This window comes from Lepisosteus oculatus, chromosome 26 (genome assembly GCF_040954835.1).
Source record: "Lepisosteus oculatus isolate fLepOcu1 chromosome 26, fLepOcu1.hap2, whole genome shotgun sequence".
Taxonomy (NCBI): domain Eukaryota; kingdom Metazoa; phylum Chordata; class Actinopteri; order Semionotiformes; family Lepisosteidae; genus Lepisosteus; species Lepisosteus oculatus.
Genome location: NC_090721.1, coordinates 1603597 through 1630536, shown reverse-complemented (window position 1 = coordinate 1630536; position 26940 = coordinate 1603597). Strand labels below are relative to the sequence as shown.

General features: G+C 39.2%; 1 protein-coding gene across 3 annotated transcripts in view; it reads left to right on the top strand.

Moving 5' to 3' along the window:
- The window catches only part of doc2b (double C2-like domains, beta), a 218429-nt gene that overhangs the window by 47941 nt on the left and 143548 nt on the right, over positions 1-26940 (top strand). For all 3 annotated transcript variants that reach the window (XM_015367828.2, XM_069184231.1, XM_006640820.3), the window contains exons 8-9: positions 13106-13216; positions 13758-13955. In XM_015367828.2, coding sequence (XP_015223314.2) covers positions 13106-13216; positions 13758-13955 — 309 coding nt within the window. The remainder of the gene's footprint in view (positions 1-13105; positions 13217-13757; positions 13956-26940) is intronic.

Genomic DNA, 26940 nt, shown 5'->3' with positions numbered 1-26940 from the left:
TTGAGGATTTTGGTCAGAATTCCCCATACACAGGGAAACTATGCAGTAGATTCTGTTTGCATTTACTACAGTATTTCTGTAAGTTCACTGAGCTCTGGGAGCGTGTTTTTGCAGTTTCAGCAGGTTTTGACATCTGATAAAGAGCATTTGACTCTATGGAGAAGTCCCTCAGAACCTTTATTTATTGCCTATTCTTCGGTTTGCTTAGCTTTTGAATTTATACTGGCATAATTGTAAAAGACGCTTCACAGCTTAATGTCTTTTTTCTCAAAATCAGGCATAAGCATCCAAAATTAAGTGTAAAATAAGCAAATCAACAAAATAAAACTGCATAGCCTCATACTTTTTATTCCTAGGTACTCAACAAAAAAATCAAGGTTTTATGCCTATGCACTTTAAAAGTTTGGTCTGAGAGCTTAACAGCTTAGCAGCACTTAAGGCTTGTATTTAAAATCTCAAACTGCAACATTGTTGTGTGTTCTGTGTCTGTTGTCTTCCAGGATGCTTTGTTGGGTATTTCCAGACAAGTGGACAAAGATTGAATGATTTGAGTTCATAACAAAAGTGCAGTAAGAGGACAAACCAAAGATCCTGCTATTCATTGGGTCTAGGGTATAAGAACAGGTCACTAGGCCGATATTTCCCAAAATGTCTCAAAAAGTTGCACCAGTCAGTTCTCCACTGTAAACGAGGGATTGTATTATTATTTCAGATACAATGATTGTTATTTTTAGAGGCATGGCAGCCATTGTGTGCCAACAGACCCACAGCACAGCAGATCACGAGAGAAAGTAAGAAATTGTCTCACCAAGTGAATGCAGGATGAAGTTAAGGGAGGCCACCACCATCCCCAACTCCTCTCTATTAATTGGTTAGGGGTGAGCTTTCTGATTTCATCATCTATAGAGTCCCCTGGACTGTGCAGTTTTGTCCAAATTTGAGTACTCATTTTGTAATCACCATTGTGGAGTTTGAATCTTCTGGACAGAATTTGAGAGAGTGTATTTTCTGTAGTCACAGGCATCTGTATGTGAAACAGCAGCGAGAAAGAAACAATGGGAAAAGTTGTAATGTTGTAATATTGATCAAATAAGAATAAAATCACAATTACATAAATAAATATAATAATAAATACTGTAAATGACCTCAAAAACAGATTGTTGAGTACATGTAAGAAACCATTTTTGTTTTAAAATATTAGCAAAAATCTCAAAGCACACAAAAATACAGAAGATAAAATGTTGATAAAAGTCAGTGTGATATGTCTTTCACAGTCTTGTTCTTAAATGCAATTAGATGTTCCTTAATAAGCAAGATTTGAGCTGCAGAACTGGTACTTGTGATTAAGACAATACACGAGGCAGATGTGCAGTGCCCTGAGTCAGCTGGATCCTCTCACAAAAGGTGATGGGAAATGAATTGGTGGTTTCTGACAGGATCTGCTTTAAACACATATCAATTTTGGGGGAAATTAATATTCCTGGGTTAATAAGGAGCGATTTATGTTAATTCTTGGAAAGAGATTATAAATAATATGGGAAATGCTGTATTCAACGGTTGTCGTGGATTATGTGCAGTAATCCCAGAGGCAGCTCTGAGAGAGACAATAAGGTCAATTGGAGATTATTCCCTGCTGGGGGCGGAGGGGGTGGGTGAGGGTGCCTATTCCCAGGACAATTGGCTATGTTTATCTTCCAGCTACAGCAGACTTCTGGCATGCAGTGGATAATATTCTGCTGCTGTTCAGGTCTTGTGTTGGACTGCCCTTCACTTATATCTTAGCAGGATATTAAGCAGGCCTTGTCTTTTTTTGATGAGGAGTCTCTTAATTGTTTAACCAAACCAAAAAATTTGCTATGAGTTGTGAGCAATGGGGGTCAGCAATATAACTTAATTTTAATTCTATGATTGTCTGAATTTAATTTATCAAATAAATGTGGTTACTGTGTAATAAACAATTCACATCTTAGCTTTTTCTTAACTTTTCTTTATTGCTCTTGGTTTAATTTGACAGAATGATATTTTAATAACTACAATAAACCCACCCATCAAAAACCCTTATTCCTGGTGAGTAGGTGACACGCCTACCCTGGATGATTAGGGTTAAGGTTGTACTGCAGTGCAGACAAGATGCCAGATCATTACAGGGCATGAACACAGACACACACACGAGCACGCAGACACACACACCAGCACGCAGAAGCATCAACATGCAGTGGATGAGAATTATTTAGCACACCTGAATTGAAGCAGAACAGTTTTTATTGACGCTCTACCCTAGAATGTAATTCTCTGTAATGCAATAATACCGATTTATATCCTCCTTGAGGGAGTAAAGAAAGGGTGGCCAATAGCGATAGAGGCTTTAATAGAGCAAGTTGACCCTCTCTGGGAAGTGACTGAAACGGTCGGCACATTTCTTTAATGTTCTAGAACAGCAGAGGATTCCCTTTCGTTGAGAACTAAATAGCTACAGTAGCTCTAGGTTATTGAATTCTGCAATAAGTGACTCAAAACATTCCCCAACTGTTAGATGACTTGTTTTTTTATGTGCTGACAAATCAAATCACTAGTGTTCACACACAAAAACATTCCTCGCGAGAATAATCATTGATTATTTTTTCTTTGAACATGTACTCAATTATGTGGACCTAAAAATTGTATTTTTGTTAGAAACAAATGAATACCCAGTTAACTTTTTCCCATTTGTAATCTCAGTTTGGCATTGGCTAGCATTTTTGGAAGTCCTGTCTCAGCTTTCTGGTCACAGCATTGATGTCCTCCTAATCATTAAATCAAAGTTTGCCACCCAGCCTTGTGGAACATTCTGTCAATGCATGGAAAGTACTGTACTTGTTTATTGCCTAAATGACCTCAGAATGGTCTTTTACACTACTGCGGTGGAAGAGTGCCATAATTTGGAAAAATTACAGGAAATTCACAAAAGTGCATTGTGTAATTAAAATATGTCAGTGTATATTTTGAGCCCTTCATATTGCCATGCAAAACTCATTGTAGCTGTGTGCAACATAAAAAATCACTACAATTACATTCTACACATTGTATAATGGTCTATGACACAAAATAATTAAGTACCCTTTACTCTCACTCAGTGTGCACTTTATTGTTTTTTGTCCAGTGTAGCAATCACTGATATTAAAACTCATTAGCATTGCTTCACTGTGGTTTAAGAGGTTGTCATAGATACTAAGTAGTTTATGTCCAAATTCCGGGAGTCTTGGTAGCAATTTGTGAATAATTAGAAATGCTTGAAAACATTAGGACAAAAAGCCCTGGGACTTCTAAAGCATTCTTGGCACTGAGAAAGGTTATTGTCAGTTCTTTGGGAAGAATATTACCTTATGTGGAACATAACCACTGTCAGTGTTGAGAAACAATTTTTCCAGGCTTTTTCCATGTAAATTAGAACATTAAATCAAAAAGTCTAAAAGATTATTTTGTAAAACCTTGATTGTTTTTTTCAATTCTCATGTTTTATTTCTCATTTCAGTTGTTGGATATGCTTGTTGGATGCCCAACACAGGCATAGCAGGCTTTTAATTCTCCTGTAATTTAGTCTGAATTCGTATACCATAATTTGAAAGAGTCACAGCCAAAGTATTTCATGCTCTTGGGTGGCTATAAAATGATACAAGCCTTCCCTCTGAGAGCAGAATGAGTTTTCATAGCCCTGAGATAGTCAGCTTAAATCCTAGCTAGGCCATTGGCTAAATGGGGTCATATATTCTCAGGGTGCAGCACACAACTGACCTAGTGAATATCAGTTTTTCAGTCTGTATTGTTATTGATATTTTGCATGAATCCTAACAGTCTTTACTATATTCAATCCCTGTTAAATGCAGAAGTTTCTAAAGTGGTTTCCTTACAGGTTTCACTGTCAACATCAAACAGTGCTTGAAACCTAAGAACAGGAAGTGGAGAGACAGCTTGACAGATCATTTGTACGTTCAAGAGCAAGAATTAAATGAATAAATGGTGCATTGCCACTGCAGATTTGAGGATTGGGAGTTTAGAGTTAATAGACAGAAGAAATAGCATGATATAATCTGCTCTGATAGTGAAAAATGGGAAGAAACTTGGAATCTTTCAAGAATGGCAATTATGTAAATTGCCCTTTCGAAAGCACAGTTCCCGTTTTAAAATGATTAATAAAACACAGAGAAGAGGTCCCCAATGATATTTGTCGTTAAACCCATAGCTGGCTGTCTACTAAATTTGTGTGGACAGAAACAGGTCTAGATTAAAAACTGTCCCCGATGAGGTTTAAGCGATTTAGTTCTCATTGGCACATGAAATAAAAATCTCAAGATGGCCTATAATTCATAAAGCTAGCACCACTGCAGTCCTTGTGGGAAAACGACCATTTGAAAATGTTTATTTGCCTCAGTGTCTTTTAATGTTGTTTTGATGGCTGAGTGTTTGAAATGGATAATGACTTCGTACCCACAGTCTGACCTGTTTTATTGCTCCGTAGAGTGCCTGAACAGACATTGATTCACAAATTAAGCATTATTGCTAAACTGTGCCAGAAAAGTAACTTTGGAAATGAAAGCACTTCCTGAGGGATCTGAGAAGCTGTGCTCCTCAGTCAACTCTGGTAAAGGGAGAAGGCCACAGGACTTGGCAGCAATCAACTTGAAGGCAAGGGCAATAAATCAGTATCTTATGGATACTTCTGAATAGCATTATACTGTTTTTGAAATAGTATTTATGGACCTGATAGTTAATACCGTGATTGACCAAATGTAGATGCACTCATGTTCTTTTTTAACATTTTTGTAACTTAACGTTAGAACCAAGTAATGAAATAAAACAAATATACCCAGGATGGCGGGCATCAGGCCTCTCACAGTGCAAGCTCTGATTGTTTGTTTTGCACTTTTGCCTTTTAACCTCATGCTTACAAAAATATGATCGTCTAAATATGGCTGTCCATATTTACAATTGTGTTTACTACATGTCCTTTAAGGTTAATATTTCTGTATGCACGTGATCATGATTGTGTCCTGTTTCTCTTTTCATTTCAATTTCAATTTGTTTTTAATGTTGTATGTTGTTGTATATCTGCTCCATCAGTGTTCTCTTGCCATACTGAAAGCACATCCCACCAACTATTGTTGTGTGCCAATAAAAAATAAAGAATAAAATGTTTTACACACTGTAACACTGAGGAGTGAGTCACCTGCGTTCTTCTAGGTACATGGATGGTCTTGGGGTACAAAACATGGGGGCCCAGCATTTTTTTACACAGCCAAACTCAACACAGTTGAAAAAGGAAAGACCTCTGGAGATCTAACTGAACTTCTTGTAGTTCTAACTACAGTCGTGCAGCAACAGTAAGTTGCTTAACCATTTTGAAAGGTTTTTTAAAAGTATTCAAAGTGTACCCATACTATTCAGAAGAAGTTCATCATCCACCCTTTTCTTCTTGACAGTCAGTTCTAGGTCTATAGCTCCTGCATGCTCTGTTAGCACGTCCCCCTAACCATTGCCTCTGCCATTGCTTGTGCTTGTCTAAAGCAGGCCCAGTGAATAAACTCTGGTGCACCTAATCACATTGAATACAGCCATTCCATGTTGCCAAGCATTGTTTGATCTTGATAGCTTTCCCCTGTGTTCTGACACTTAACTTACTGTATATTGTCCTTTGTTGATGAATAAGGCATGTAGGTTTCTTACTTCAATCTGTTTTAGTTTTTGCACTTCTCTAATAGATTTAAGAAAAGAAAGGAGAGACTGGTTGCATTGTTTTGGAGCTGCCAGGGCTGTTAAACATGATTGAGATGGTGAAATTAAGACTCAAATGAAGCACAAATTTCAACCCATCTGTATTCACAACAGTACTTGATATTGTGTGCTTGTTTGGATCCAGATTTTAGTTTCATTTCAGTCTAATGGTATTAGATTAATACTTCCTGTTGTTTGATTTTGGGGCAGAAGTCATCCTGGCTTTGGAATAAAAAGGATTGAAAGAGTTGTACAGTACAGTACAGTATGTCCACAATTTTCTTAGTACTGATATTTTGCTGCCCATTATTAGAATCCCTTACTCAAAAAAAGCATCGCTCTTCCTTGCATCGTCATGATCAGATCCCAAACCAGCTGTAGTTGCCATCTGGTTAAATAATTAAGGGAAAAAATGACACAAGCCAGGCTTTGCAGTTCATTACAAATCAACAATTTTAATTATTTGTAATCCGATCAATGCAGTGACTGTACGCACTTTTACTCTTTTATAAGCAGGACATTAACCTAATAAAAGTGTACTCATTGAATACGGTATTAACAAAATACAGTAGCTGCTCATCAATTTTTGTTTTTTAAAGAATGAGTGTACAAATTTCTCTGATTTAATTTTTCATTTCTTTTACTTTCCTGGTGAAAATAAATAGTAAAAAAAATGTTTTCTCTCTTCAATATAGGGTGTGGGTCATTGAAACTTGATGGAAACGAGTTTCAGAGGATAATTTTCTCTAGCAGTTTGAGGATACATCCTGACCAGGATGCAGGCAGACAGACAGACACAGACAGACGCGCTCACACTACGGCCAGTTTTCACAGTGGCCAGTTAACTGACCGCTATGTCTTTGGACTGAGGGACTGAGAAAGGAAACCGGAGCACCTGGCAAACAGCTATGCAAACATAGGGAGAACATGGCAACTCCACACAGATAGCACCCCAAGTCCAGAATTGAAGCCAGGACCTCAGTACTGTGAGGCAGCAGTTCTAGCTGTGCTGCCCAGTGCTTATCTAATAAAATGAAAAGTTATTGATCAATAGGGACGTTTGCTGGTGCATGCCTTGCTAATATTGCCTCTATTCAATCATCTCAAGCTGCTCCAATACCAGACCAAGCAAACCAACTCGAGAGGCAGAAACGAATGCCAGTGGCAACTGTCATTTTCTTGTGTGGGTTTTAATGTTACATTTGTAAAGTGGGTTTAAAGTTTAAAAAAGCACACATTTAAACAAAATGCCCACAGGCAGTCCTGAAAGATTGAAATGTCTGTCAAGGCCTGTAATTTATGATGAAAAGGATGTGTGGAAATTGGCCACATGGTAGACAAGAATAAGTTAAAGAACATGAAAATACAACTAAAAAAAAATCTTCTAACTGTGTTACATTACACAGTTAATGTAATGTATAGACAGGGGGGTCTTTTTAATTATCCTCAGTTTCCTCTCCCCTCAGTTCAGCTTCTGCAGTTTTGTATTTAATTAATTGTAAGAAAAAAAATCCCAAACAAACCTGCAAGAAAGATGGTGTAGATCAATGCAGAAGTTGACTAACTGAACTAGGATTTATTTTTAGCTTTGATTTTTTTGCAGAGTGGAGAATTAGCGAGTTTTCAGAGATAATGGAGCTCAATAGTATTGGACCTCCCCTTTCTCAGGATAAGAGGATGTGTTTGGGATCATTATTTTCTGTTCGTGTATCTTGTCTGAATCTGCAACTGTAGGAAATATAGTAAAAGTACCAATTCGTGTAACATGGCATGTATTCTAAGTCTTCCATTTCTACCTAAATCAACATTTTAGAAGTATTAAATTGAGACTGTTAGGATTAGTTCTGGATGATTTTTTAACATCTAAAAATGTTTTATATATGTTGTCATCCAGCTGTTATAAAAACAAGAATTGGATATTGTGCATAAAAGCTTTTAACTGTTCAGTTGTTTTTTTAACACCAATATACTCATATAATAAAAGAAAATACAAAGATATTGTAGAACGTTCAGATAATCTACTTGGACATCATAGCTGCGTAATGTGTTGTTCCAGACATTTTATTTTATATAAAGTAATGCCACAGATTTTCAGATCTAAATACTCCCTTTCGTACTTTAATTTGAGTCCACAGATCCTTATTTCACTGTTGGTTCTAAGCATTTCTCTGGGTTGACTTCACCTGTGTCTTTTAAGACTAGACATATTTGGTGTGGATGACAGAATTGGGGGGATCTGTGTGTGACTAGTACTGTGTTTCATTACAGAGCACTTGTCTTCATCTATAGTGCCATCACTACAGATCTTTCATAGGAAAGCTCAGTTCTATCAAAGCAAAGTTACCTGCGCACTAATAAATTATTAAGAAATTATTAATTATGTAATCTTTCCCCAAAATTGTGTTTATTGAATAATAATAATGCTCTATATTCTATTTTCTTCCACTTGCTAGATATAAATCAATCCTAAAAAAGTGATTTACTGTAGTTTACTTTTAGCTACCCATGTATTCAAAATGGTCAGATTCATTAATGTATGTATCCAGAAATGTTCATTTGTTTTAGAAATGCATCCAATAATGTTAATATCTACTGTATTAACAGTGCCTTTTTTCTGGGCAGCATACTACTAACTAGAAAATAAAACCACACGCCTGATTTAAAGGAGAACATGTTCACAAAATTGAAACATTGAAAAAACACACAGATGATACCCTCATGCTAGCAGGCCAGTTAAAACCCCTTTGTCCTGACAGGATGACTTGGAACAGTGATGTAGAGAAAGTGGGGAATGTGGTGTGTGATTAGGGTAAGGAATAGCACGGCGAATGTGAAATACCTGAGTAACAAGATAAAGAGGTTGAGGCTTCTGTGGTGTCAGCAATTTCTTTTTCAAGTAGTTTGGGTTTTTTTCCCTATTTTCTATTCAGTAGATTCTTGCGATTCCAGAGGCTGGATTGGACATGACAAGCACTTACTGTGCCCTTGACAGGCCGAGAAGATGCGGAATTGGTTTGCATTTCGCTGAGACGCTCCACTTGTTCTTGCGTCGCTTCCAATCGCCTGTAAATCCCACCAGCGATGAGCGGTGCAATCCATCTGCTCTCCCCCGGGATCGAGCTGGGGCTGGGCCTTTTTCAAGTCTAGCCCTGCTCTTACCTTGCTGAGGGCACAGGATCAACTCCGAATGGACTGCAGGGCGGAAGGAACGCACAGACTCATGCAAAGCAGCGGAAATGAGTATCGTTGATTCAGTTCCTTCTCGCTGTTAAAGATTCCGAATGGTAATTCTTAAGATGAAGCAAAGTGAATCCAGCCATCCCTTTTCCAACTGCATTATCCGCTACAGAGCTGAGGGAAGCCAGAGCCTATTCCAACATGCAGCAGGTGCAAGGCGGGATGTATCCTGGACAGGATGTGTTCCGTCCCAGAACACACACAAACACAAACACTCCCGTCAGGGCCAAATTCCCTAGATGCCAGTTAACCTACCAGTGTGTCTTTGTACTGTGGGATGAAACAGGAGCATCCAGAGGAAACCCATGAAAATCTGGGGAGAACATGCAAGCTCCACAGGGTAGATAGATCCCCAGGAACTGAACCCAGGGCTCCAGCACTGTGAGGCAGCAATGCTGGCCACTGCGCCACCTTTGTGCCCGTGCAAGGTCAATAAGAATATGACTTCAATCACCGTGAATTTCAGTGTAACAAAGACATCTGCCACTTTGGAGAGTAATTGTGAATTACTGTAGCTAAAAATTGCAAAGATTAACAGTAAAAGCCTTTACCCAGAGACTTGTGTGCAAGGTGATCATTGACTTACAATAATCCATCAGCGAAAGAACTAGAATTAATATATTGTATTGTTGTATCAGCAGAACCAGTTAATACAATACTGTAGTTCAACATAAAACAATAATGTGAAACAAACCATGCGTCGTACAGAGATATTGCAATTGAATTGGAAGCTCTGTAGGTACAGTTTACAGTAAATGAATTGAAAGTGATACGATATGAGAGCGGATTTAGCAGCAATACAGAGGTTGCAGCACTGCAGGATTTAAAGGTGCAGCCGGAACAGGTGGTTTTGGAGTAGGTGCGTGTTATCCAGATAGTGTTGGGCAACGGGAACTTGGTCAGACCCTGTGGGATAGTTCAGCGTAGCCAATCAGACCTGACCTGCATGTCATGGGGGGAAAACTGAGCATCTGGACAAACCCCATGTGGACCCAAGGGTTTAATTAGTATTAATTAGTTGGTAGCGGAGGAGAAACTCCACACAAAATGTTCGCCAGCGCTGTGAAGCAGCTGCTCTGCCACACCACCATGTCTCCCACAGACATTATGAAGCTTAGTTGTTCAACCAAAGAAATGAATGTAAAACTCTACGGCATGTAAAGCAAAAGACAATTTACAGAAATGTATTTATTTTCTCCTTCTGCTAAATGAAAAGGAACATTCATTATGACAGTAATGAAGTAGGAGTTTTTGTCAGAAAATCTTGCCGCTTTCACTTTCTGCTTGTTTAGGGGAAGGAGCTTGAAGGTTGGTCAAACTTCAGTCTGTTTATAAAATGTTAACTGCTTCCCCAAGGGTTTGCTGGAGAATTCGCAATATTGTATTGTATAAACATCTACCTCATGTACAATAATATGAGTATTTGGGCTCCTGATAAAAATCCACTCTTCAGACCTTTCACCTGTTTTGTATCGTGCAAACCCAAGAGTTTTCCTATCACCTGTTGAACAGTTTTTTTCTTTAAATCTTTCTCCAGAAGTTAAGGGAGAGAAAATGGAGAGAAGGATATGAAAAACTGATGAGCATTATGGATTTCTTTTAAGCTTTGGACCCATGTAACAGTGTGCAAACGTGCGGGCAGCATAGTGATCCTTTAAGATAAAAAGAATTGAAATAGTTTATCTGTCATTTCATGAGGCAGCAGAGAATGTGCAGTCTTAGTCTTGTCAGAGAATATCCTCAAGACTTTCAAGCCTTAGTGTGTGAAACCACACTTTAAAATTGTCAGAGGACACATCCCACATGCATTATTTATGTGGACAAAGAAAGTTAGCAAATTGTAGGTGTTTTGTCTGCCGCTGTTGATCAGCAGTAAACTCGTAAGACGTGATTCACATTTCAGAGAAGTTTAATCAAAGCTCAAAGTCAGCAAAAGCTCCACAGCCCTACACTTGACATGTGACAGTTCTCCACACCATTGATGCAATGTAGCTGAAAAATAATTTTAGCAAAACAAAAGACAACATTGAAAAATTATAAGACTGGAGTTTATAAAAATTAAATTATTAAAAACAATTGCAGATTTTTCTAAATATACGGTGATCACAATTTCTCACATCCCAGCAATCAGTATTTCATTAATCCTGCTTTGATTTTGATAACACAGAGAAGGCATTTCCTGTAGCCTAGTAGTAAGCAAACCCACCCTTCACAGAAGAGATTACATTATTTTTTCTTTTTAAATCATGCAGCTGATAAAACTGCCCAAAAACTCCATTTTGTTTCATCCATATTGGACGAGTTGACCTGGGAGTCGATTTGTTGCTGCTTGGAAGACTCGTGTCTATTCCTGTGATGTTGTCATGGAGCCGCAGACACCAGGTTCATGAGGTCAACCTTGGCCTGTAGCATTGGAGCCAGTGGGACCTGACTCTGCCAGAATTTGTGAAGATAAGCTGAGCAATAAGTTTGGATCAGCCTCCTAATTCTGACTGCACGTGATTGAAACATACAGTATGTCCTCTTCCTGGTCCAGTGGCAACTGTTCAAATAGCCTAGAGCTTCTGGGCAATGGCTGCAAAGCCATCACTAGAGTCATGGAGGTAGAGCTTTTACCATAGATCTGGAGATATTTCTCCAACTTGTTCCATTGTGACATATTTCTGAGTGTTTTACCTCTGTGCTCAGCCTCCTTTGATATCTAGTGGATATCACAGTTGCTTTCAGTTGTTTCTGTAAACATTACAATGTGACTAGAAAACATGAGTACTGTAGATAAACAGCCGTTATTTTCAACATATTATACATGCTATAAACGGATTTGATCATTGTGTATTCAGTACAATATTCCGTTATTTGGATGTTTATTTGCACTGCTGACTGTCTTAGTTTTTTTGTTGTTTTTGTATATGCAACAAATTCAGAATGTACACTTTCATACTTTTTCGGTTGTTTTGCACTTTAAGTTTCATTGTATCGGAAGGCTGAATGCATTTGAAATCGTTCAAACCCTCTGAGGTGCTGGATTTCTTTCTCCAGCTCAAGTCGAATTTTCATTTGATTTGATTTTCATCTGTGATGTGTTGACAGGTTTAAATTATTAAAGGACTGTGAATTAACGTTAAAGCATAATGTATGTTGTTCCTTAGGGAGCTGGCAACACAAGGAAAAAAACTAATGAAACATAATCAATGAGAAGCTAGAGAAACAAGAAACGTATGGTTCTAATACTAATATATAACAAGGAGCAGACAATGGAAAACAATGGAGCAGCCTGGGGAAATGAGTGACATCAAGCTTACTGAAACAAGTGCTTCCACACAGGTGTGGCTCATGTTAATGAGGTCTAAAAATGCTGGGCAGGCCTGGATGCCTACTGTATAATTACGATGAGCATGCCTGCTGGAGACTTCAGTGAGTGTGAAAGACAGCCCTGAGTGCTTGGTTCGGTCAGTGAAGGATTCTGGTGGGCCTGTAATATGGTGGAGTGCTTGGGTACACTCATTCCCTCTGAATTAATCACTTTTTTCAATTATAGTGGTGTTAAGAGAATTTCTGGAATTACACACCCTTATCAATTGGGCATTACAGATTGGATTCCCTAACCTACAGTAAGTGGTTGACTTGATTTTGAAATGTGGTGTTATACTGTACTTACTGTAAAATGGTGATCTGGCCACAGATCACTTCATCCCAGCTGGACAAAGCAGTTGTGCAATGTTAACATTTCCTTAGGTGCATGAGTCATGTAACAAGTGAACTGCGGAAGTGATCCTTTAAGCAAGACGAGCATCCAAATGCATCCCCGTGCTTAAGAGATGGCATTATTTTACACAATAAAAGATCTAAATTACTTTAATCTTAAATAGAGACTGTAAGGAGACCTGAATTAAGTATTCATAAACTCAAAGTCATTGTACTTCTTCAGAATCAGAAACAGCCAGAAATGAAAAATAAGTCCCAGCCATGAGGGTGAAGCTCATATCCTGGCTTCTGTCAAGAACCAGATGAAAGATATCCTCAGATCAATCAGGTGTTAGCAACTGAAGGAGCTACATAGATGAGTCAAGTGGACTGCTATTGCTTGTAACGATTTGATGCTCTGTGTCTCTCTGTCCAGTGGTTTCCAGCGACAGTGACAGCGACTCTGAGCGGAGCTCCTCCAGCCTGGAGGACAAGGCCTCCACCAGCTCCAAGAGCACCCAGAGTGGCAGGCAGCCTGACGACCCAGGTGAGCCGACCTGCAGCAGAGGCTGTTCTGCGACACAGTGGGCCTCAGGCAGTAACACAGTGCCTGTGTACAGTGGGCCCTTTCAAACAAGCTTTCATTTACAGCTAATTCATTTTAATTAAATAATTACAGTGAAAAGGATACCGCAAATCTTCTTGAGGTCAGGATATATACCCTCCGTTCGGCCCTTATTGTCTGTTCCTTTTCATAAGCTAGAGTATTTACCGATTTCCTTCTGTGTTCCTGTTTCCTGCATAAATGTGATATATTTAGTCACATATACTTATCAGTTTATCTGTTGGGCTCTCAGTGCAACTGAAACCATTTGTCATTTTTGGCATCGCACTCTCCAGCCCACACAGAGAACTCTGTATCATGTACATACTGTACTGTATATACAGTAGCAAATGTTTTTAAATTAAACCAGCGAGCTATATGGACTTAATTGTCTCCTCTTGTTTGTAGACTTTATTTTACTGCAATGTACTATTTACTACATAAATATTTGCAGGGTGAGAGCTAACAGGTTGTTTCATTGCAGTGTCCAGTGGAGGTGTGACCGCAACACCCACTAGCTTGACCGGCAAGTTGCTGGGCAGCCTCCTTTCCAGCCACACCCTCTCTGAGAGCCGCTCCAGCCTGGCGAGTGACCGCAGTGGGATCCTGGGAAGCACAGACACTGGCCAAAGAGACACCTGTCCTGAAGACTATGACACGGACTACAGCAGGCCCTCTCTGAGTGAGTGCAGCTTCCTGTCTTCATTCCAGCATGAGCTCTGAAGCCTGTTTAACGAACATGCTCAAGTTTTATTGATGGAAATTAGAGGAGTAAACTCAGAGGAGTAAGCCTCTTTGCCTTAAATCTGATCTTTCTGCCAGACGTATTTTGAGCAATGAATGTGCACGGGCACACCAGATTCAGGTAATCAATTCACCAGTGGGTTTGCAGTTTCAGTTTTCTTCAATGAAACAATAAAGCATTCCTAGGTTGTACCTTTGTTTACTTAAGTCTTCTAACGGTGTGATCATTTTTGCGAATGGTTGATTCTGAAGTTAAAGTTATGATACCACATTTAGGTGGTAATTTATTCTGTTGTGGATTTGGTGTTACAATTCTCAGTCCTTTTTTAATATAATGTGATAATTCACATCAATGGATCCTCATGTCACTACACAGTGTATACTATTCTCTCCCAGCCATCCACAATTATAGGAATAGCTGCAGAGCAAATACCTTTCCTCACATGCATTCATTTCCACATGACATAGCTTGTGTCATGTTACTTCCCTTAACATATCTGTTCCAATTGAACTGCTCTTCATCAGGTTCCTCCAGGAGTAAAAGCACTTTAAACCTGTGAAAGCCAAGTTGTACATGTTTTGGAGAGACACAGACATGTGTACTGATTCAATCTTTCCCACTTGCTCTTTAAGTACCTCATTGATTCTGACCTTCCTTAAGAGTTTGTATGTCCTTTCCAAACGTATTATGCAATGCTATAGCTTCCCAGTTTTCTTTGGCTTCCAAGATGCTCATAGTATTTGTCAGAGAGACCTGAGGACAATCAGTTTTAGGAAGGTCAAAGCTCTGTTCTATAGTGTCGTGACCTTGTATACCAAGCGTCCACGGTCAGTAAATACAGGCTGCTATATTCTCTGTCCTGTGGTCATTTTGTGTACATTAGTTAAGAGGTTCTCACCCTAATTAATGTCCTGTAAAGCCACTCAAAAGCTCATTTGTAATCTGTGAAGTCTTGTTATTCATTAATGGTCACTCCTGAAGCCCTACAGGTCTCCTACTCCCACTCCTGAAGGAGTGAAATCCTTGGCACTCACTCACAGACAATACAGACCACAGCAGAAGCCTTTTAAATCTACAGACCTCTCTCAGTAGTATTGCACCTGTCTGTGGTTCATGTAATCTGTGCTGCAGGTGCTTCAGAACCGAAAGAAAACTATTTTCAGCACAATTTTGTTTGGCCTGGATAGCACAAACCTGGCTGTGCTGGGTACCAGAGCTCTTAATTACAGCCTCCCTGTCAGTGTTGACAAGCCTTCTGATTACAGGCTATCACAGGGAGGTTGTATTTTTAAATATTGCGCTTCCTCAGCTGTGTTTTCCGCAGACCCTCTTTTCACAGCTTTCAGGAGAGAAGGCTCTGTCTGCCACCCAGACGGCCAATTAGTCCTCATTTGCACAGTCAGAGCTGGTGAACCAGGGTGCCTCTGCCCAATTTGTTCAGTTTGTCTTTTGATAGGTGCCTTGACATGCTTGTTTTAAGGAAATATTTCTAACCTGTGACCAGAATCTTTATTACTTTACTGGGAATGTCAGTTTGACTTTTTATTCTTTGTTTCTTTATTGTCTTCTCAGTCACAATAAAATGGGCCCTTGCACCAGCACATCCATCTTCTAAGCAAAGTTTTCCCTTATTTTTTATTAATATTATAATATATAAGTTAATCATCTGTTTTTTATGGTCGAGCCACTTGATTGATGGTATCAGACTGTCCTCTGAGCCCAGAGCAGTTCTTCTGAGAGATGCAGTGTTCTGTTTAATATTATAGTGTGGAGGTACTGTAAGTTAATGTACTTTACTTTTGGTACCTAATGATAAACATCAGTATTGAATTTTATTATCTTTTTACTTTATTTTCCATGGTTTCTGCCTAGAACATTATGCTCAGTGTGCTCTAACTGCTCAAAGAAAACCTGCTTCTCTGTGAAATGGTGAATTGATAACGAAATAAGAAAGGTTAACCCTTACCAGCCTGCGTACGAACCAATACAGATTGGTTTAGGGCAGTGCACACATCCAAAGAATGAAGTTTTGTTCTGTTCTTTCAAAATTAGCCAATGTGATCTGTGAAAATTACCTATGAAAAACTTAATATAAATGTCTTTTGTTACACTATAAGCATTACAGCCTCCTATTTAAACAAATGGTAACTGTGTGCCGTTTTTGAGTATAAAACCAAAGACCGGCCGTCAGTTGACTGTATAATTATACAGAACAAAGAGGGGAAACAGGTTTCTTGTAGTTCTAAATGATTTATTACACTTATAGCTATAGCCTGTTATTAATCAACAGATAATGAGGTTTGCCCTGCTCCTAGGTGATGTCTCACTGGTCAATAATTTATTTTCAATATGCTGTTTTTCCCCTAACCTTTGGAGATTAATCACGGCGCTCATTCATTTAGTTCTAATATTTTTCTTTTCCTTTTTCGACATGCGAACCACTTAAATTGACATGTTGCTTGTACATTTGGGATGTGTCTTGATGGTATTTAATTCCAGTCATGCAGTTTAGTTCATACACTTAGTATAAGCTACTTTAACAATACTAAATAAAACACCTGAGAATGGATCTTGATTTTCATAGAAAACAAATAATTATGCAGCTTCTTAACTAATCATTGATCACTGGTTAACGGCTCTGTCTTGGTTTTCGAGTGCTGCTCTCACAATTTAGGTGATTTAGCTTCTCATAAACTGTCAAAAACCAATTACTGTTTTGAAGAGGACTGGTACATTTAGCTGTCCATCAACATGGCAATGTAACTGAATTTTATACACTGTATATTATAATATGCATTTACATTTTACAGTCCCAACAGAGAAAATGATAGCAGAACAATGGAATACACAAGTGTTTCCATCCCTCAATCCTGCAATAATAAACTGGTAGAGGAACGTTTTTATTTGCTCCAGGTAGAGAACTCTAGTGTTGCTTTTGCACCGGGAAACACATTCTCCATTGAAAACATGTGAGTCATGCAAGGTTATCTGACATGATTAAAACTAAAATAAACAAGGTTGAAGGGCTGCTGAGCGAGCCATGAAACTTGAAATATTAACACCGACTTCTCTGTTTCCTTGTTAGTGTAAATAGCCTGCATCATTTGCTGCATTTTGAGATACACAATACAAATATAAAACCTGGAGTCTTAACATTAATGTTTTATGGTGCAGTGCTCAAATACCTCTTTAATATTGCCAGGATGACTGAATTTTTGTATGGGGGAAAATACTGTGCTAAAGCATTTGAGCTCCTTTACAACATTGTTTTCCACACTGCCTAAGCTTATCCTGATTTCTGTATCATCAAGTGGACTCATTAAAAGTCTTATTAACGCCGGTGTTCTGATTAGTACTAACTATACAGCTGGCATGACTGAAATAATCAGAGTACAGTATCACGTTCAAGGATACAGTGGTGGTGGCTGTAGAAGGTTTTTTCATGTTATACCCACTCAGTGTGGAATTGCCCATTGTTTCCTTAAACCCCAGCTCACAGCAATGACTGTGTCCCGCAGGGAGGATGAGAAGAAGCAGATCTCTGGCCCGCCTGTCCATCCAGCTATTCACATTTTGACACATTGCCAGCCTCACAGGGCCTGGCTGAGGAGATCACACTGATTGGAGGAGCTCTTTTTGGATAAAGCAGCCAAGCCTGTGTTGTGCACCTTCCTTAATTGGTATGCATTCGTTAATTGTTCCCAGAATGTACAGCTGGGTGTAGTTTACACCTTGTGTAACGTCTCTCCCTGGCTGTCATTTGTAAGGATATGCAGGGTAGGAATGGCTCTTCCTGTATTGCTCTCCGTTTGGTATCATACAGGCCAAGGTCATGTATACAGAGAGTTTGGCACTCCAAGACAATCTTCCAAATGAAAATCGCTGCCTACCATTGACGTAACTCAGAGCTCTGCTATAACACATCTTTGTATTTGTTCTGTTTCCAAAGCTTTTTTTTTTCTCTGCTCTTTCTCTCTGCGGCACTGCAGAGTTCCAGCTCAGTTGCAACTGTCATAATTGAGGGAAAGATTGAAAGGCACTTAGTGGCTTTCATTTTTCTATTGATTTCACTGAAAGACAGCAAGTTGCTGCGCTGTGTGGCTGCGATGAATCACCTTGATTTCCTCTAACGGACCCTGCAGAATGCACTCCTTGCCCATTCCAGCCTTTTCCCCCCTCTCCAGCTGTTTGTTTCTTTTAATCAAGGCTACCTTGACATTAGGAGATATGTTATTTGTACGTTTATGTAATCATGCTTATCTACAGTTCTTCTGATCCCTTACTTTGCCCCTATGAGTACAGTTTGGCAGAGGGGGCTGAGCAGAAGCAATGGGATGAGGATTCTGAGGGTACGGCTGTGTGGGAGCACAGTCGCTTGTTCGGACCTTCGACACAGTGCGAGGCCCTTGCTGGTGGTGCTTGACTTCCATCTCCTCACCATCGCAAACCACAGCCAATCAACCCTCCCTGATTGATGGCAGATTCCAGATTCACCTGCCCCTTGGCTAACCTCTGTTGGTGTGCTGGTCCTAACTTGCATATTTTGATCATTTTGTGAGAATATAAAGTTAAAGAACTACAGTAAAAGCCATTTAATACAAGTGAATTCAAATTGGCCATAGAAGCTTTTTATCATAGTGATGTTTTTTTGGAGCAAAAAGTACATTCTGAAACTATAATAGCTGAGTCTTCTAAATAGTACCTTATCTCACCCTAACACTTAACGCTGTATAAAATATTGAAATTGTTACCTCCTACTTACCATATGGCTCTCGTACATTTTTAGGTATTCGGTTTGGTAGGACATATTGTTGTATGACTAATTGTGTGTCCAGTCGTCAAGGAAAATAAAAAGAAAAGAGAAAACATTTTTATTGTTAAAGCAGCATTTGCATGTGTAATATATTATTTAAAGAGTGTTATATTTTAAGTAAAATATCCTGAATGTACATTTAGAGGTTAAAGTGAAATTCCTGAAGGACTAACTGAATTTGACTTTGTGGCTACAATGATATCCTGAGCTCTTGTTTCAAGCTTTCCAGTAGAAGTGTCATTAATTACATGCGGTCCTCAGGTACACATATACCTTTGTGGCCAGGCTGTGGCCAGGCTGTCAGTTTATCATGAACAAATCACAGATATGGGCATTAAAATTGCTATGCTAACTTTCTAATGTGGATCTGTTAATCTGCATCTGTGCATATTGGTGTAAGTAATATTAAGTAAGAAGTTGTAAGATGAAAAAGATAACTTATTGTGAACCAGGACATGTTCTTAAAGTGTGATTATTTCTGGGTATGAGTGCACTTATTGTTGTAGCACTTTACCTTTAAGAACAGACATTACGACAGACATTAACTTATGATATTCCCTTGTGCTTTTTCCCAGTTAATGTGCGGAGAACAAATATTCACCCATAATGACCACTTCTATTTTTACACTTTGTTCATTTTATTAGACTAAAATACAACAAATATGTGAATTAGACGATCTGTAGCAAACCCCTAACAGTATGCCTTCTTGTCCTGGCTGCTGCTGTTTCTGGATCACTCTGCGGGTCCCACCTCAGTAGCACATCATTACAGAACGTGGGAGAACCCACTTGCTGGATGAGAAGCAGTCAAGCAAGCAACACGCAGGGAACAGCACAGAGCTCTGCATATTGGAACTAGAGGAAGCAGGGAGCGCAGACAGTGGGGTCGAGTAGCAGGTTTCTTCCTGACAGTGAGCTGCTGCAGGTGTGGTACTGTGGGTAGCAAGCTCAGTCTGCAGGGAGGGAGAATCCAGTCGAGAACATTCTACGTCTAAAGCCAGGAAAACACTGGAATGTAACAAGCCATAGGGAATCTGAGAAACAAGTTGAAGACATGAGCAGGGGCCAGAGCTGAGGAACACACAGTAAGCAACAAAGTCGAGCGGTTTGCAGTAAGCAGCAAAGTCGAGAGGTTGTTAGCAAGCAAGCAGAGGTCAGTTTCCCAACGAGGTGTAGCTCTGGAACAAGTAGAGGGAAACACGGAGGCAACAGCTGCAGGGCTCAGTGTTGAAACTCAGTCAGGACCAAGTATCAGGAACACCAGGTACGGACATGGTTGTAATCTGACTCCAGGTGCTCCAAGTCTCCGCAGCAACTGGTGCAGGATGATGATTATGTGACGATCATGCAGAGCAGCAGCCGGGGGAACATGACTCCTTCTAGACGTTTTTTGTAAGTCTTGTTTTACCGGATTATGAGATCTTTGATGCATCTACTGTACATCAAGTTCTTGTGCTTTGAAGCTCTTTTTCAAGTATAGTGCCACATCCTAACACTTTCCATCTTTCCTATTTCTCTGGAGCACAAATGCTCCTAGTGCTGAGTTTTTCATCTTCACTATCTGTAAGTTTTCTGTAGTTTCCATACAGCATAGTCAAATGTTAATAGTGCATTAGCTGTTATTTTCTTGAATTTTATTCCTGACACTACTAGCATTTACAGTAGGTGGACATGGTTACTTGCTTGGTCCATTAACATATGAAGATTGGCAGTTTTTATTCTGTACTCCCTTCCATTCTGATTGAAATGTGTTTGAATGTCTCTGTATATCCTTGCCCCAGGCCAGCTGATATTCGTCTTGTTAGGCGTAGTCAAACACATGAAGCCTTCTTCAGCACACCATCACCTCAGCTGTGAATTGTTCACAGATTAATGTTAGCTGTTTTTCACCTTTGCGTTGTGCTGACGGAAGCCCTCAGAACACCACTAATTTGATTCTATTTATCAGCTTGTTTTCAAGGTTGTTAAATTTGTTTTGTTCTTTCCTCCATTATTTGTTGGATGATGTCAGCAACAGATGACTGTTTTTGACTCAAGTTCTCTGATGCTCATCTTCTTTGCACTGTTCTAGATAATTGAGTCTCCAATATCTCCACTTCTCTGTATAATGTGCTTTTGGCAAATATTGATCCTGACTGAAGCTGTTGTCTATGTGAAGTTGCAGCCTTGAGTTCCCAGGTCTTGACTGTCTTTTTCTAGGTTCTGGAGGGCAACAGAGGTGTTTGTGGTGCCAGGATAGATGTCTTTATACAGAATGGGACCAGCTTCTCTCTGTCATTGGCTGTGATGGTGCTCTGTGTATTTAGGGGTGCACACGTCAGTGAACCACCCAGCTCCTCCATCTCACAGTGCTCTCTCAATCCTATAAGCAGTAAATGATTTTGTTTCAAAGAGGATCTGGATTCTCTGCCAGTTTTAACAGATAAAATGTAGCTCTGGAATGTCTTCCAAGATGCTCCACATGTTCAATACATTGCAAACCACAGGCTTGAAAACCATTTTTGTATTTGTCATTTCATAGGGTTAGAGAGAAATAAAGTTTAGTTTGTTCTGACCACTCTTTAGTGGCCTTCTTGTCCCTTGGGTGTGCCCCCCTTCAGATGTGGGGTCCTTGTGGGTATTCCTGGCACTGTAAGAAACCATCTTTGGTATATAGCAAATTGAGAGCGTTCATCTGGCCAATCAACACTTCCCAGGCAGTTAAATTTCAGAATATTATATTTGTTCTCTGAATCCTTAAAGTAGTACACCTACTTTCAAGCTAAATTCTTCCTCCAATTTCCAGCTAACAGTCTGAACTAAATACAACTCAGTAACAGACCTAAACTCCTCAACTTCTAATGCCAGATCGCTAACAAGCAACAGCTATTATATCAACCGCACTCACAGTCATTTCACTCCAGGAAGGAATGCTAAAAGAAACCTACTTGCATCTGAGTCACTCCTTTTCCGATGGAAAAAATCCAATATTGAAGCCCTCCAGCCCCTCCGGTTCACTCCTGAATTATATATATTTCATATAGAAAAATGCTTAAAATAACCCCAGAAGGGGAAGTGAGCTATGTAATCACAATGGAATTCAAATACCACGTAGCATTCCCTGAAAACCTGTGTGTGTTTTTTCCTGGCTTTGTCAACCAGTCTCTCAGTGCCACTGATAAACTACCATTGCACTTTCTCAATGGTCCAGGAACATGGAACATGTAATTACAATTTTTCTGCTATTACCTGTTCCTGTTGGATTTTCAATCCATCATTCCAGTCAACATTTTTATGGTGTTTGCATTTTAGCATCCCGATTTAATTTATTTTAAAGCCTGGTCGGTTGAACATATTCTCCATGAAACTTGGGACTCAAATTAATTGTGATGAATTAAGCAGGTGATTCGTTAAATTAAGTAATTTAGAGATCATCTGGAACAGCACTGTGAAGGCCCTTAATTCATCATGGACTTCAGATCCCTTAATTGAACAATGTACTGGTTTCATTGATCAATAACTTATGAGCATTCCTAATCTTTCCAAACAGGTGATTTAAGATGACCTGCTAAGTATTTTTTGCTGGACAGGGCCGTTATTCTGTAGGACCTGGACTGTTTAACCCAGCCTCTTCCCGTCAGTCTTGTCTTATTTTCTCATGAACTGGACAAAGGAAATCACCTGACATCAGCTCTCAGTTCTCATTCCTGTACCCCAAAGACTACCACTGAACCTGACAGCAGCTGGCGTCTAGGCAGGTACAGGTACAGCAGGTGGTGACCGCCTGAGACAGACCCATTGGCTGTGGGGACAAACTGTAAATCATTCATGTTTCTCTCCAGGTTTATTTTATCCAGTTATTTTTCTATGCACAGTGGAAGATTCAATCCTCTCACTAAATCAAAATGAAGGATCCTGTGAGACTGAAATTCAAGGACGTGCCATTTTATTAGCCATCACCACTAATAAGACAAGAAATCAATCCTTTCTTTTATCCAGTGTGTCAGCGTAACCGAGTTTTCTCATCGGCCTCTGACAAGAACTCTCCTTTACCAAGAATAGTCCAGGTATATTAAGAGAGGGCTCAAAGTGAACTTTCTGTTTTAGTGCTGTAATGGCCATAACAACATCAGCATTATTGTGTTGACTCTTTTTGTGTTTTACCATATCCATATGTCTTTGATTCCACTTAATGGTGCAAACAGAGGATGGTCTGATGAAGGCTTACACACTGTGTTATATTTAACGTATAAACGAATGTTGAGAACATCAGGTCTCATGAGGTCAGGTTGGGGTATTGTCTTGTTTTCATTTAACTGTACTGTACCAGCCAGTAAATGGTAGGATAAACTCAGAGCCGGAACACTCAGTTCTACTGCATCTGTTATTAATCGAGCTTAATTGCACTACAGCCACTCTCAAACCTAACAATATAAATTCCATCACATTTATGAGAAGGCTACAGTGCTCTGAGGCTGCACTTGATATTACATGATCCTTTAAAGTCACACAAAACTTTCATAATGTGAACTGAACTATATTGATTCTGGATGCTCTATTGTTCCACTTGAGCTTCTAGTACAGTATGTGAGACAAACAAGGGCTTAAAGTCACCTGTGTTTCTTCTATTATTTTTTTCATAGTTGTGTGTGTCGCGGGTGACCTCCAGCACTTAGAACTACAGTATACAGCACCACCCATGAAAAACAAAAAGTCAAGGAAAAGTTAGAATTAGTATATTTCTAAATATATACAGTACAGTCTCTCTATCCACAATACGACACAAGAGCTTGTGTTCAGTTATTTGGCAAATGTCAGATAATATCTTTAATGGCATTAAGCCTTTTCATCTTGTTGGAAACATTCCATATTCTAGTGTTTATTTTAATGAATGGAAAGAAAAAGAGCATAAATCACCAAAGACGGGCTAACAAAGCAGCATGCGGCTGTAGGGATGTGTGACAGTCCGACTGCCCCCAGTTTGAATTTCTAATGCTGCATTTTAATCTGGGGAGCATGAATTGTGACAACGACGAGGTACAGATTTATAAAATATTGGATGCTCTGAAATGTCAGCTGCAGAGAGAGGCGTTTCTCACTCCCTTCTTCATGTCTATATTCACATCCCCCATCTATGACAGATGTCCTTTGCAATCACTGTATAGTGTTGTCCGGTCATAATTAATTTTGCAGGAGACTGTGCATTGTGCTAACGAACCTTTTCAATATTAGCCCACCGTTCTGCACACACACACGCAATGCCAAAAAAAGCATTTTTAACCCTTAGAGATCAAGAATGTGAATATGACCAGGACATATTAATATGACAAGTCTGTGAGTGAAAGGTCACATCAGGAAATAAGAAAAGTTACAGGTCAGAGGAGGCCTTTCGGACATCTTATTCATTGCTTTTTTATGCCTTAGTGATTCTCTCCTTGAATGCTCAGCTTTACGATGTTTCTGTGTCTGTGTAATGTTGATTTACAGTAACTTCCCCACTGCTCTGTTTCCTTTACAGTCAAAAGTAAATTAAGCTCAGTTTATTTACAAATTTGACTCAGTATAGATCGTTACAGCAGTGTTATGTATGCTTTTTATGGTTCAGTTGCATATAACAAGCTGTTGCTTAGCAGCAATCAAGATGATACACTTGCTAAATAATAATTCTGAAAAGAATGCAAAATCAAGGAGTCCTAATGATGAGGTTGGGAGATCAATTAATTCTGCTGTAAGTTGCACCTGTTCATGTTTTTGTTTCAGAACATTGCAATGATGCAATCACAATGAGCATGATCTGCTGACCCTGTGCAGTTCATCCCATTTAATAACAGAGAGCTCACTAGTCCTGAGATAGAAATCTCGTCAAATAGAAACAAAGTGCATGTGTTTTATTTAGGGTGTTGCAGCTCAGGGATGACCATCAATAGGATTCACCTGTTTCAGCTCTTGAAGTTAGCCCCTGCACTGCATTCATTCTGAGCCCTGATCGGTGTGAAAACCTGCACACTTTCTGCAACTTCTCTGCTTAGCTGTGTAACCTAAGATACAGAAACAATACAAAGAAGCCACAAGGAAGTTGTAAAAGGCACAACAGTCTGTTCTGGAGCTATGAACCCTTTGGAGTCCCTTTACACACATGTCCCTACTGTAGGTCCTTAGGTACCCATGCAATTTAATTTGATAATTAAAAAGGTTATAGAAATAATTTTTAAAGACCCTCCCCCTTGCCAAAACAGGTTGCTGATCATGTCTATGTACTGTATGTACAAGTTGCTATTCATAAGTGGTGAGCTTCCCACAGGACACACATGGGCAGTGGAAACTGGTCAGTGTGTGTGGCAGTACTGATGTTCACTCTCCAAGGTTTAGTGGATATTGTGGCTTTGCAAAAAAATTGTCAATCTTGTAAAAGGGCACCTGAAAATGAGTTTGCCTGTCCTCAACCACGTAAGAGTTTTAACAGAGCAACAATGCCAAAGGCATTCAGATCCGAAATGACAAAAAACGGGTTCCCGCTAACACTCTAAATAATTCCAACAGGCTGAGCTGTCTTATTTTACATCACAAAGGCTAAAGAAATGCCCCTTTAAGGCATAGTGTTCTGTTATTTTATCAGAGTGGACAATTATACACACTGACAGTGGGTGTCAAGTTCAAGTTACTCTTTAACATGCTTTGGGGGGGGGGGTTTGGATTGCTTTGTGCATGAACATCTTGCAAAAGAAACACTTACAATCTGATTTTTATTCAGTACATGTTTTTATCTCATCAGCACATAAAAGCATTAGAAATAAAAATAAATATGGTCAGGCAAACTCTAAAAGTATAATATTGTTGTGCGAGATGCAGTGTGGGCACTAAGCATTTTAATGAGCACTGAGCTAAGGGTGAAATGTGGCTAATATGTCCACATCGATGTGAAAGTTCTTTAAAATTTCATTAAAATAATTAACCATTTAGCAGCAAAGACCACATGGTGATATTCCATCTGAGATTTATTAATGATCCTCTTTATTATTCACACCAATGTGAATGCAGAACAAACTGCTGATCAGAATGTAAATGAAATTAAAAGCAAGAGTAACTGTGAGCACTCCATCAGACGAAAGAACCATTAGAGAAAAAAGCAGTCATTTTGTAAGTGCCATTAGAGAATTGTGGCCTGTTCTCTGATTATACTTAAGAAGAGCACAGTTCACAGAGCTATGGCAGAGTAGGGTGTGAAGCAGATTGAAAAATCATTTTTTGTGAGCCCGTTGTGTGCCTGTGAAGCAGTTACTTTGATTTTCAAAACAAAACTGTGGTTGTGTTACTCTAGAATGAAAGATTTAAAGCATCACCATGGGATTAAATGCATGAATTGATTAGATGAGCCACACCCACTTCCAGGTATTTGTATCTTGTTTTCTACTCCGTATCAAGGCATGCTTGAAGTAGAACTACAGAAGATTTTCCCTATTCTGCCAGTGCCAGATATTATGCACTGACAAGAGAGCCACCACTTCCCCAACATTCCATTTCCTCTTATTCCAAATCTGGGTGATATTACTGTTCAGGGCTACTACACAAGCCCAAGCCTCACTGTGTACCATTTACTGTATATGTACATGTTGTCTTTGGACAAAATGAGTAAAGAGATTGGTTTCTGACTGAGTAGGATGTTCTTCTGGATTATCTTGATTTTCCAGTACAAAAGTAGTCCATTTTAACGATGCAAGTAATATGCCTTTACCCTAATTTACACAAATCTTTATTTTTAATTCAGTTGATAATGGACTGAATTTGATATGGAGAGCTGAATGTTGCTGACAGAAACATGCATTTCTGTTTGACCAGACAAGTCAAAACTGAGACATACATAATAACCTCACCATATAATATGCATACTGTACTTTCAGGTATAGAATTACTTATTTATATATAGTGTGTGATAAAAGACAGGGTTCGTCCTTACTGATTAAAGTTAGTGCATCCATCAATAAAGATTTATTGTATCCCTAAAATAATATTTGGTATAAAACCTAAAGAACTGAAAAATAATTGGTGTCGTTACAGTTTTGATCAGTGTTGTGGAACAGGACATGATACGGCCCTGCAGATTAAAATGATATAGTTAATTCAAAATAACTT